This window comes from Pongo abelii, chromosome 10, assembly GCF_028885655.2.
Source record: "Pongo abelii isolate AG06213 chromosome 10, NHGRI_mPonAbe1-v2.0_pri, whole genome shotgun sequence".
Lineage (NCBI taxonomy): Eukaryota > Metazoa > Chordata > Mammalia > Primates > Hominidae > Pongo > Pongo abelii.
Window position 1 is genome coordinate 11,778,338 of NC_071995.2, and position 14,200 is coordinate 11,792,537.

General features: G+C 38.2%; 1 protein-coding gene across 6 annotated transcripts in view; it reads left to right on the top strand.

Annotated features, from left to right (window-relative positions):
* SMIM10L1 (small integral membrane protein 10 like 1) overlaps nt 1-14,200 on the top strand; it is a 282,294-nt gene that overhangs the window by 25,083 nt on the left and 243,011 nt on the right. The window contains exon 3 of one of the 6 annotated variants that reach the window (XM_024256938.3): nt 4,088-6,081. The exons of the other annotated variants lie outside the window; for them this stretch is intronic. Within the exon in view, the coding sequence (XP_024112706.1) occupies nt 4,088-4,121 (34 nt within the window). The 3' untranslated portion in view covers nt 4,122-6,081. Of the gene's footprint in view, nt 1-4,087; nt 6,082-14,200 lie in introns of those variants that run through there. 6 annotated transcript variants of the gene reach the window in all.

A 14,200-nucleotide genomic window follows, 5' to 3' on the forward strand; every position in this document is an offset into this window, starting at 1 on the left:
TTTCTGCTTGTTGCCCGTAGGTTAAAAGCTGCCTATGGTTATCTGAAATACAGTTCTGACAATTCTTTGAAAATTCACTGGTGCTCAAAGACAAAAACAAATAAGGTGAAAGTTTTTAAGTCTGTGTATGGAGTTAAGGATTTCCTCTTTTTGCTACTTTGAAGCATTTTTAAATTGACACGGCAATCTTTAAAGGGCTTTTCTAACCTTGTTGTTTTCCATAATCAGGATAAATGAGTGACTTAATGGATAGGTAATCACCTAGTGCCACTATTTTCCTCTTGCATAGAAAGGGGCTGACGGATGATAGGGAAGTTCCCAAATTGTAAAGAAGGTGGAAGAAGAAAGCAATCATAATGTTCATGGCTCTCACATAGGCTTCTGTCCTGGGTCTCTGGAGCCAGACGCCTATCACTACAGCTGTACAGTGTTTCCCCTTAGGGAGATAATGAACAAGGAACGTTAGATAGGAGAAATGGTAAAGTGAATAGACAACTCCAGGTTAATGAGAATCTGGTCAACAGGAAAGTGGGCTTCATTCACACCGACCTTCCAATAGGAGTTTCTCTTATATTTTATATCAACATTGATCCAGAAATAATTTGATCTTAATCATTGAAATGATGGATATGTAGAAAAACAAGAAGACCATTAAGAATGTAAAAACAGCCCTGCTAATCCTCCACTTCAGCCAGAGGAAAATGGCATGGTGGAAAAGTGCTACTTTAAGCAAATAAAAAATACTGAGATATGAGGCTAACCAGATACCTAACTACTTTGAAACTAATCTGAGAATGTCAAATATTGTTATAATTTTAATTAGGTTATAATTAATGGCATCTATATCTGGATAGTCATTATAAGTACATCTAATAGCAACACCCGAGCAAAAGTGTTCTGCATATGGCCAAGCTTGAGAGGATGAAATCCATCAAACAAATCTGGTTCTCAGCCCAGTCAATTAAGTTTGCCAATTAAATCCACCCAGTCCATGAATATTTTCTTTCTTTATTTGAGACAGAGTCTCACTCTATCACCTAGTCTGGAGTGCTGCGGCACAATCTCAGCTCACAGCAACCTCTGCCTCCTGGGTTCAAACTATTTTCCTGCCTCAGCGTCCCAAATAGCAGGGATTACAGGCCCGCGCCACCATGCCCACTAATTTTTATATTCTTAGTAGAGACGGGTTTTCGCCATGTTGGCGAAAACGCCTGACCTCAAGTGATCCTCTCGCCTCAGCCTCCCAAAGTGCTGGGATTACAGGCATGAGCCACTGCACCCGGCCAGTCCCTGAAATTCTTACTGTGAATTCCACCATGGTTATAGTCATAGAGATACTTTACACTGCCTTTGGCATAGCTCCAGAAAGAACGCCCCACTTGAATTTGCAATGTAAGTTGTGAATAATCAAACATCGATTCACCAATCATTTATTGTAGTTAATACATACATCTGTTATTTGGTATTCATAAATGTCTCCTACCCCATCACTCTTATCTCTGAATCCTCAATCAGGAAGTACTCCTGTCCCTAAAATTCGACATAGTTTTCAACCCAAGTTCTACATATGATCTTCCAATATGCCCTTAGATTGTGATTTCCACATTAGATTGTGACTACAATATGTTTCTCTTTACTAAAGATGCAAACTGAAGACAAGTAGTTTTCTAAATTGTGCATGCCCCATCTCCAAATGATGTAGATGTCTCAAGATGATTTACTGAGTCTCTAGCAGCAGTCTAATACAAAGACTATGCATCAAACTTCTGTTAGAAATATAAATGAATAAACTGAATAATTTTTATCACCATCAGTAAGGAATATGCAACAGACTAAGAATACTTTGGAAATGATTTATGAATTGGAGCAGTGTAATATTTATTATGTAGTGAGTTATGCAGAAAAATATTTTTCAATGTTTACCTGGGTTCAAGAAAAAAGACATCAATTTTTAAATATAGACTGAACCCCTGCCATACCATGTGCTGTATTAGGCACAGTTTAAAGTCTCATATAAAGAGGATCATATCCGATAATAGCTGTAGGCAAATTTAGGTGGCAAAAGATGTCTTCTATGCCCTGTACGTGTCACATAACAAAAAAGAAGGAGATAGGAACCGTCTTCTCTCAATAGGAGAAGTATTCTATCACTGGCTTGCAAATCTGTCATAATAATAAAAAGTAGACTAGCTTTTCATTGATTGCATTACTGTTTTAAGTTCTTTATAAGCAATATGCGTCTTTATTATTTGTGCTTGAGACAAACAGCTTTTATCTCTATACACCCTGATATCTGATGCCCCATTTACCTTATACCTTCCATATTATTAAAGTTTTTTTTCTACCTTTCATTCTACATTAAGGCCACTGCATTATATAGAGTAGTCATTAGGATTGTTGCTGTAAGATAATTGCATGATCTAAGCTAATTTCAGATACATTACATCTCTCACAGTAATAAAAATACAAACAAGAGTTGACATTTATTGAACTCTGTGAGCAAAACACTGTTCAATCACTCTACATGTCTTATTTCATTTAATCCTCACAATAGTCCTAGTAGTAGGTATCATCATTGTCTCCGTCTTACACATAAGGGAACTGAGATACAGAGTTTCAGGAAATGGATATATATGCATGGAATTCCAAGAAATCTTTAAAGATATCTCTTAAAATTACCATAATGATAAGACAAATATGTAATACTATATTAACTTTGGAAATTAAACATAACAGTTAATCATATAATGGGAAAGGAAATAATTTTTGCCAACCAAGCCAATCAAACAAGATCAAGAAAACTAGTGTTACTAGGTGCAGTTGCTCAAGCCTGTAATCCCAGTGCTTTGGGAGGCCAAGGCAGGAGGACTGCTTGAAGCCAGGAGTCCAAGACCAGCCTGGCCAACACAGTGAGAACCCACCTATAACAAATTTAAAAAATTAGCCAGACATGGTGGCATGCTGTATTCATCCACTCTCACACTGCTATAAAGATATTCCTGAGACTGGATAATTTATAAAGAAAAGAGGTTAAATTGCCTTATGCTTCCTCAGACTGTACAGGAAGCATGGCTGGGGAGGCCTCAGGAAACTTAAAGTCATGGCAGAAGGCAAAGGGGCAGCAGGCACATCTTACATATCCAGAGCATGAGGAAGAGAAAGAAGGGGAAGGTGCCACACACTTTTAACCAACCAGATCTCATGAGAACTCTATCACAAGAAGAGCACCAAAAGGAGAAATCTGCCGCCATGATCCAATCACCTCCCTACATGCCCCACCTCCAACACTGGGGATTACAATTCGACATAAGATTTGGGTGGGGATGCAAATCCAAACCATATCACACATGCCTGTAGTCCCAGATACTGCAAAGGCTGAGGCAGGGGGGTCCCTTGAGCCCAGGAATTCGTTCAAGGCTGCAGTGAGTCATGATTGGACCTCCAAACTCCAGCCAAGCTGACTGAGTGAGAGATGGAATACACAGTTAAGTAATCAGAATGCAAATAGAGATGAGCGATGGGAAGATGATGGTGTCAGCCTGACACATGTGGTTTAGACAAGCTGTGAGATACATCAGAAAGAGCATCACTTACGTCCTTTCATTTCTGTGGTGCAGCAACACTAGGCCTCCACTAGCAAGATATGCAAGTCCAGGGCTTGGTGGGATTGAGAGACACTCCTCCTCTTCTCAATTATGTGCAACTATTTTGCTGATTTTAAAAGAAAGTGGTTTGAGTGCATGCATTTATAACAACTGTTACCCATAATTCCAGCTGAATGATAGTAAATTTGGGGCCATTACTTAGTAAGGCACAAACCACAAGGATAAATAAAATTGGAAATAAGACAAATTTTGGTGGCTATAAAATAAACGAATATGTGGTAAAGACTATGATTTAGCAGACTGAAAAAGCAGAATCCTAAACCAGTAATGGAGAAATCTAAGAAGCAACCTGATTTGCCTTATGGGATACTCAAAGGATTCAGGAATCAGCAATGAGGATAAAAGTGGTGCTAAAAATAGGAGGACTGGTTGAAAGACTCTGATGCAATTTAACTGGAGATCCTTTCCCCATTTCCACACAGCTGGGGACTGGCTCTTCCCCACTCCGGTAGATGAGCAGATATTCTTTCTCTGGAGAGAAGAGTCATTTGCCTGTATACTTGCCTGGGAACATTCACTAGACACAGTTGAAAACAGAGGAACAAGTTTACAGTCAACAACGATAGACTGGATTAAGAAAATGTGGCACGTATACACCATGGAATACTATGCAGCCATAAAAAATGATGAGTTCATGTCCTTTGTAGGGACATGGATGAAACTGGAAACCATCATTCTCAGCAAACTATCGCAAGGGCAAAAAACCAAACACCGCATGTTCTCATTCAAAGGTGGGAATTGAACAATGAGAACACATGGACACAGGAAGGGGAACATCACACACCAGGGACTGTTGTGGGGTGGGGGGAGGGGGGAGGGATAGCATTAGGAGATATACCTAATGCTAAATGGAGAGTTAATGGGTGCAGCACACCGACATGGCACATGTATACATATGTAACAAACCTGCACGTTGTTCACATGTACCCTAAAACTTAAAGTATAATAAAATAAAATAAAGGAAACAGAGGAACAGCACTGAAAACTGAGGGATTCACTCAATGATAATGAACTCAACATAAAAATCCCCAGATTCTTCCCACTAACTCTCCAAAGTGCTAAGAGACACTTTTATACCCTTCAAGCAGATTGAAAGTATCTTCTTTAGGGATACTGAACAGTCCTTTTTTAATACGTAAAGCTGGGGCTGAGAGTTGGAAATCCCAGCTAACTGAGAGGCTGGGGCAGGAGGATCACTTGAGCCAAGGAGTTGGAGGATACAGGGTGTTATGATCACACCACTGCATTCCAGCCTTAGTGACTGAGAGACACTGTCTCTTAAAAAAAAAAAAAAAAGACCTAAAGATAATTTCTTTATATTCCAATATTAAGCTTCATATGAAATGTCCAGAAATTAATGTATCAAGATGTATAGAATCTTTTTAGCAAAAACTATAAAAATCTATCTATGGGGGAAAATGTTAATAGATGAAGTGATTTGCTTTCTTTCTTTTGGGAAAGACTAAATATTGTAAAGATGTTAATCATGCCCAAACAATTGGGAAATATATGCATTTTTATATTAAAGATACTAAAAAATAATCATGAAGTTCAACTAAAAAATTAATATGAGAATAGCAAAAAAAATTATGAAACATAAAATTAAGGGGAAGGACTTGACATACCCTCTATTAAAAATATTACAAATCTATAATCAGAAAAATGTGGCTTTGGTACAATAATAAACTTTGGTACAAGAATAAATAGCTCAAAAGAAGGAAATAGAAGAAAGCACAGATGAAATATATGTAAGAACATAATATATAATAAAAGATATTTCTAGTCAATAGGAGAAAGATAAATTATTTAATTGAGCAACTGATTAATCACATGATTGAAAGGTGAACTTAGATTTATATGATACTTTTATACCATAAAAATGCTTTTATAGTAGGCTTTAAATTACAAAGCAAACTACTGAGATTACAGGCGTGAGCCACCGCACCCAATAGTTACTTTTTGATATAATGACATTTTTTCCTTTGGATAGATACCCAGTAGTGGGATTGTTGGATCAAATGGTAGATCTATTTTCAGTACTTTAAGAAATCTCCATACTGTTTTCCATACAGGTTATACTAATTTATATTCCCACCAGCAATGTATAAACATTCCCTTTCACCATATCCATGCTAATGTCTATTGTTTTTTGACTTTTGAATAATGGCCATTCTGGCTGTGATAAGTAAGGTGGTATCTCATTGTGGTTTTAATTTGCATTTTTCTGATGATTAGTGATGTTGAGCATTTCTTCATACTTTTTTCGGCCATTTGTATATCTTCTTTTGCGAAATACTCACTTTCTGATAGAATTATTTGTTTTTTTTTTCTTGCTGATTTGAGTTCCTTATAGATTCTGGATATTAGTCCTTTGTCAGATGCATAGTTTGCAAATATATTCTTTCATTCTGTGGGTTGTCTGTTTACCTGATGATTATTTATTTTGCTGTACAGAAGCTTTTTCAGTTTAGTTAAGTCCCTTTTATTTATTTTTGTTTTTGTTACATTTGCTTTTGGGGTCCTAGTCATAAATTCCTTGCCTAGGCCGATGTCCAGAAGAGTTTTTCATAGGTTATCTTCTAGAATTTTTATGGTTTTAGATCTTAGATTTAAGTCTTTTATTCATCTTGAGTTGATTTTTGTATAAGGTGAATTTCATTCTTCTATATGTGGCCACCCAAGAAACAGGCATATTAATTTGTCAATCTTCTGCCTTTTTAATTTTACACGTATCTGTCGTTTTCTTTAATATGTCTTCCCTGTCTTTTTTTTTTTTTTTTTTTTTTTTTTTTTTTTGAGACAGAGTCTCACTCTGTTGCTCAGGCTGGAGTGCAGTGGTGAGATCGCAGCTTACGGCAACCTCCTCCTCCCGGGTTCAAGCAATTCTCCTGCCTCAGTCTCCCAAGTAGCTGGGAATACAGGCGCCCTCCATCACATGCCCGGCTAATTTTTTGTATTTTTACTAGAGACGGGGTTTCACCATGTTGGTCAAGGTGGTCCCGAACCCCTGACCTCAGTTGATCTGCCCGCCTTGGCCTCCCAAAGTGCTGGGATTATAGGCATGAGCCACCAAGCCCAGCCCTCTCTTGTTTCTTTACTTTTGTTCTGTTACTCATTCAAATCTTTTGTGTTGAATGCTCAACTCATTTTTGTCAAAAAGTATTTTGGGATATATACCCAAAAGAATTCACAACGAGAACTCAAGCAGATATCTGTACCCGCATGTTCAGAGCAGCATTATTCACAATAGCCAAGAGTAGAAGCAACCCAGGCGTGAATAGATAATCAAAATATTGTTGAGCATTTTTTTTTTTTTTTTGAGATAGAGTCTCGCTCTGTCGCCCAGGCTGGAGTGCAGTGGCGCGATCTCGGCTCACTGCAACCTCCACCTCCCGGGTTCAAGCGATTCTCATGGCTCAGCCTCTCGAATAGCTGGGATTACAGGCTCATGCCACCACGCCCAGTTAATTTTTGTATTTTTAGTAGAGAAGGGGTTTTATCATGTGGGCCAGGCTGGTCTCAAACTCCTGGCCGTAAGTGATCCACCAGCCTCGGCCTTCCAAAGTGCTGGGATTAAAGGCGTGAACCACCGCGACCAGTCTGTTCAGCATTTTTTTAAAAAGGAAATTTTGACACGGACTACAACATGAATGATCCCTTTAGACATTATGCTAAGTGAAATAAGTCAGTCACAAAAGAACAAATATTGTATGATTCCTCTTATACGTGGTTCCTACCTATTCAAATTCATAGAGACAAAGTAGAATGGTGGCTGCCAGAGGCTGCAGGAGCAGGAAATGGGAAGATGTTGTTTAATGGGTGCAAAGTTGCAGGTGGGGAAAATGAAAAGTTTCTGGAGATGGATGACAGTGATGGGTGCACAACAATGTGATTGTACGTAGTGCTACAGAATTATTCATTTAAAAATGGTTAAACTGGTGACTTCTATGTTATGTAGGTATTACTATAATACAATAAAAACATTTTCTCTTTTTGTTTTCAAAAAAGTCTATTTAAAGCTATAAATCTCCTTTGAAATTTGCTTTAAGTGCCACCACACAATATTTGTCATGTAATTAATTTTATTGTTGTTTAGTTGTAAATATTTTGTGTTTTCTTTTTGATTTGTTTTTTAACCAAATGTTATTTTATAGTATGTTAAGTTTCAAGACACTGAGCTTTTAAACTAATATGGAGATATTCTATAAGTTCATCTAAAAATTTACGTATCTGGTATATTTCTAAGAATAAGTAATGTGTGCTCAAAATAATATGCATCCTCTACTTTTCGATAAAATTTTATGTATTATATATGTTCAATCTTAATAATGCCTTTTGCATCTTTGATTATTTATGTCTGCTTGATTCATGAGTTTTTGGAAGAAATGTATCCAATTCTTCCATTACGCTTGTTAATTTATCTGTTTCTCACACAATACTGCTACTTGTTAATTTATGTATTTGTTATAACATTTCTAGTGGCACTAGGTTAATGATGGCTTCCTCAAATATCCTTCCTTTTACCAAAATAAACTTGCCCTCTTTGCTTTTGAGGGTTTTGTTTTGTTTTGTTTTGGCATTCAATTCTATTTTGTCTGATAGCAAAATTCCTAAATCCAAATGTCTTCCAGGCCATGTTTTTCTGGTGTATACTTTGTCATCCCTTTGTTCTCATTGTGTTTTCTTTTGTCTGTATTTTGTTTTGTTTTACCTGTTACAGACAAATTTTTGCCAGCATACATTTATTCATTCTAAGGGTCTCTTTCTTTGATCGGTGAGTTTAAATTAATTATATAATTCATTTTGGTTACTATTTGATATTTTTTCTTCTAGCTTATTTTTCTGTTCTCTCTTTTTCATTGTTTCTTGTTGTTTCCTTTTTATTCTCCTTTTCTGCCTTCTATTCCGTAGATCAAATTGTTTTTATGCTGGTTTAAGAGCCATATTTTCTACACAAACTATAATAAGACCTGAAATATGTTTACTTTTCCTTCGATTTTCTTAAGCATATCAGAATGTGCATCATGTCACTAAACAAGTTAACATGCAACAACTTAATGTGAACTTTAACATGCTTTCTACTCCCCTCGGTATCTCCTCTCACCTTTACCATAGAATACGTTGTTATTGTCCTGTTTCAGTTCTTAATTATTATGACTATAATTTCCAGGGAAAGGAATAATCTTTTTGGGCAAAAATTAAATTTACTAAGTGACTTTCCTCACATTACAGCCCACATAGTTCATTACCACCCATTGGATATAGCTCTCTTCTTTCTGAAGTACTTCCTCCAAAAGTGTTTCCAGAATCTTCTGAGGCCTTGTATACCAGAAGATATATCGATTGCCCCCTCCAATTTAAATGATATTACATCTTTAAAGTATTTGCCTTCAATACTTTTTAAAAAATTACTCCAGGAGGCTGAGGTGGAAGGATTGCTTGAGGCCAAGAGTTTAAGACCAACCATGGCAACTTAACGAGACCCTGTCTCTACAAAAATAAAAAAAAAATTAAAAATAAAATAGGCAGGCATGGTGGCACATACCTGTAGTCCGAGCTACTGAGGAGACTGAGGTGGGAGAATTGCTTGAGCCCAGGAGTTTGAGGCTGCTTTGAGCCATGATCATGCCATTGCACTCCAGCCTGGGCAATAGAGCAAGACCCTATCTAAAAAAAAATAAAAAGTGCTCTGTTTCCTTTTTGCCTTTAGTGTTGCTGTTGGGAATTCTGATGTCAACCTGATTTAAATTTGATAAATAATCTGTTCTTCCTTTCTAATTACTGTTAATATTTTCTCATCAACTCTGATGTTCTCATCAAATGTTCTAGAACATGTTTTGGTGTGGCTGTCCTTTCCTTGTTGCTTCTCTCCTGTTGCTCCTCTACGAGCTCTTTCAATAACAGATCTTTCATCTTTAAATCTATAAAACAATTTGTCATTTTTTCTCAATTTTGCTTCCTTTTTTTTCCCTCTAAATGTTGGGGGACTCATCGCTATTGGATATTGACGCTTCTATTGCTCTTCTCTAGAATTTTTTCACATTTGTATTGTATCTCTTTATCCTTTAACGAAATCTCCTGAGAGAGGCCTCCACCTGATTTTTAGTCACGACCTTGATCTGAAGCTGCATCTATTCTACTATCTCATTCATTATGTTCTTTATTTCTATCATCATTTTTTTGATGCCTAATATTTTCACTTTGTTCTTTTTCATAATTGTTTCTTCCTATGTTATTGTATTTGTCTGTTTTCCCACTGCTGATAAAGACTTACCCAAGACTGGGTAATTTATAAAGGCAAGAGGTTTAATTGATTCACAGTTGGACATAGCTGGGGAGGCCTCACAATCATGGTGGAAGATGAAGGAAGAACAAAGGGACATCTTACGTGGTGGCTGGCAAAGAGAATGAGAGCCAAGCAAAAGGGGAAGCCCCTTATAAAAACATCAGCTCTCCTGAGACTTATTCACTACCAGGAGAACAGTACGGGGGAAACCACCCCCATGATTCAGTTATCTCCCACTGTCTCCCTCTCACAATACGTGAGAATTATTGGAACTACAATTCAAGATGAGATTTGGGTAGGGAAACAGCCAAACCATATGAGTTATGTTGCCAATTTTCCCCCTTTTTTAAAATTTCAATTAAAAACGCACAATGTAAAATTTATCATCTTAACCATTTTTATGTGCACAGTTCAGTAGTGTTAGGCATATTCACATTCTTGAGCAACAAATCTCCAGACCTTTTTCATCTTCCAAACCTGAAACTTTATATCCATTAAACAACTCCTCCTTTCCCCCTCTTCCAGCCCCTGGGCATTTATCTTTTTGAGAATATCTATTAAACATATTTCAAATCTTCACCTGTATGTTCAAATGACTCCCATTCTTCTAGTCTAGGTTATTCAGGATTTTTGTCTTTTCCTGGACTGAATGTTCTTTTCAATTGTCTAATTACTTTCTCCCAGGTTCTCATACTCCCCTGAAGATACTAATTATTTTGTCGGTCAGTGTGTACCAATGAGTAGCCAAAATTCATACCCAAGGTTTTGACACTCCTGATGATTTTAAGAAGGTAGAGGGTGTGCACTCCAGAGGATGACACTTGTGTCATTGGGTGACACCACCCTGTCTGCTGACCCCTCACCAAATGACTGTTCACCTGGGATAACTGCTGTACCTCCACACTCCCCATTGCTCCCTTTCAAGATCTTTCCTCACTCACTGGTAACTTTCCAGGCATCGAGGCATGAAGAGGAAGGTGGAATGGCCCAATTCTTGCCAATCACCTGTGGCTGTCTCTTCCCTTTTGCCATGTGGGCTGTGGAGTCCAGATGTTACACTGCAGGCCCTGCAGCTCTGAGGAAGCATTGCCATTTATCTACCTCAAGTGATGGGCCAGAAATTGATCTCGCAGTATGCTAAGGAGAAAAGAGTGGCAATTAAAATCTCTCCCTCATCCATGTTTCCTGTCCTACTTCAGGTTCAAGCCGCTATTTTCTCTCACACCATGTCACAACCACCTTGTCTTTTTAAGACTTCTCAGTTTTTACTTTAGTTCTTAAGACCCAAATACTTTCTCCTCACTTGTAGAATATCTCTAGAATGGAATTAAAGAGAGTAAAGAACCTGACCTGTTTCATAAAAGTTGCTAAAAAGCTACTTTTTACTAAATCTTGATTTCAACATGAATACAAATAAAATAATTTCTGCTTCATAGGGTTGTGCTAAGCACCAAATAAATAACCACTTGTGAAAGTGGTTTACAAAACAAATATAAATTAGATTAGTTGGTGTGAGACAAAGTCACAGTTTCAGTGAATTTTTCTCACACTCCACATACAGTGAGCCCGCAAACCTATTTTCCTCCTTTTTGAAAATCTGACCACCTTTACCCTGCCTGCCATCACCAGCTGGGATAGTGGCGGCCCAAGCCACCATCATCTCTCACCTAGATTATTGTAGAAGCTTCCCTACTGGCCTCCTGCTGCTGCGCTAGCCCCTACAGAATGGTCCCATTCATATGCAGGTCATATCATGTCAGCACCCTGCCCAAAACCCTCCAAGTGGTTCCTTGTATCACTCAGAGTGAAATCCAAAGCTCTCATTGCTGTTTGCAAGATCCAGCATGATCTGTCCACCACCACCTACCTCAGCCCCCATCTGACCTCCTCGCCAAGCACTCTCCCCTTCACTCACCCCTCCCCTGCCCCACTGCACTCCATGCTGTTTCCCAAGCATTCAGGGCCCCTCCAGCCTCAGGGCCTTGGAGGGATCTTCCCTCTGACTGAAATCCATATAGTCCCAATCTCAGTGACTCTCCAAACCCAAGGTCTGGAGAGCTGGATTCAGAAACAAGATCGCAGTATACAAAACTAAGAAGGCTGCCATAGCAGATTGTTTTTGGCTGAGTCTGCAGAGGGAGCAGCTGGTGTGAAGCTCTGTGAGGACTGCAGAGAACAAAAATCAATAGGTAATCGCTTCTTGTAGCGATTCAGAATAACAAGTTGTGGGTCAGGGGTGCCACCTACTGACAATATTTTTAAGTTGCAGAAAAGGATTTTAGGGAAATTAAACTTTCCAAGGATGAATCTATAAAGCTAAATAAGTGACAAGATAAACTACCTCAAGTATTAAGAAGCCGTAAGACAATTTCTCGTTTAAAACTATAATTGGAGCCAGGTACGGTGGCTCATGCCTGTAATCCCAGCATATTGGGAGGCCAAAGCAGGAGGAGCACTTGAGGCCAGGAGTTCAAGACCAGCCTGGCCAACATGGAGAAACCCCATCTCTACAAAAAATACAAAAATTAGCCAGGTGTGCTGACGCATGCCTGTAATCCCAGCTACTCAGGAGGCTGAGTCATGAAAATCTCTTGAACCCAGGAGGCATAGGTTGCATCGAGCTGAGGTTGCACCACTGCGCTCCAGCCTGGGTGACAGAGCAAGAGCTTGTCTCAAAACAATGAAAAACAAAAACAAAACAAACAAAAAAAGCAACAAAAAAACCCCTATAATTGAGAAGCAACCTCTGATACAGTTTTTCTTAAACTCCAACAAATATATTTACAGAGCCACAATAAAAGCACAAATCACAAGCATCTTGAACATCAACAATAGCTTGGACATATTGAAAAAAGACCTAGGAGTGAGTTTCATTGATTATGAGGAAAATTGGTTTTAAAATGTAGTTTATTATAAACCTAGTTTTATCTCATTAAATAAAAGCTTTTTGAAGTGCGGCAGAGCCATATTATTAATTCAGGCTGTTTTTAAACAAATACTTACTGAGCAAAGTGTTGGGATCTGTTACAGTTGCTGGTGGCCTCATAAGACACAAGTCAGACCAGGTCCCTGTGAAGGTGAAGTTTCTATCCTCCTTGATGAATGCATAAAATAAACCACCAAAGAAATAAAGTAAAAGTAAACTTTCAGATATTTGTAAGTGCTTTGAAGGAAACAAAGCAGAATGCCTGGACATACTAATTCTAAAGGTCAGAGGACTTTTTGTTTAGGGCAGTTGGAAAAGGCCTCTTTGAAGAGAGAATGTATCAATTAACAGTTACAGCATAACAAACCACATCAAAACTCAGTGGCTTAAAACAACAAGCATGTATGACAGTTCTTGCAGTTGATTCTGTGGGCTGGCTGGGCCCTTCACCTCTAGGCCGGCTCAATTGGGACTGCATGACCTTGAGTAGCCCCACTCACAGCTCTGAGGCCCAGCCAGGATAGCTGGGGATCCATGGGCTCTCTCCATACATGACAGCAGAAGAGTTCCCAGCAGCAAGACTGGAGGATGGGCTCATGGTAAAGGGAGATGAGTGTGAAGTCACAGACATTAATGGTGAATAATTTATACTTTTCATCTTTACATGATTAAAAAAATCAGTTAAACTACTGAGCACATGGAACATGGATTTACTTATTTGATCAGTGTGTTAGTTTTTATATTGCTGCTGAAACAAATTACTACATATTTACTGTCTTAAAACAATACAAATTTGCTGGAAAGACGTCCTGTGTTCATGGGCTGGAAGATTTAATATTGTTAAAATGTCAGTACTACTTAAAGCAGTCTAAAAATTCAAAATCCCAACAACGTTTTTGCAGAAATAGAAAAATCTAAACTAAAATTTATATGGACATTCAAGGTACACAAAATAATCAAAGTAGGCAAAATAATCTTCATAAAGAACAAAGACACTTCTCCAAGAAGATATACAAATGTCCAATAAACACATTAAAAAGATGCTCAACATCACTAATCATTAAGGAAATGCAACTCCACAGTAAGATACCACTTCATACCCATTAGGATGGCTATTATCAAAAGAAAGAAAAAAAGAAAAAAGAAGGGAAGAGAAAAGAAAAGAAAAAAGAGAGAAAAGAAGAAAGGAAGGAAGGAAGGAAGGAAAGAAGGAAAGAAGGGAGGGAGGAGGGAGGGAGGGAGAGAGGGGAAATAAGTGAGAGTGGCAGGATGCAGCCAAATGCCTAGGCAGATAGGAGGGGGTACCCCGTGAAACCCCACCTC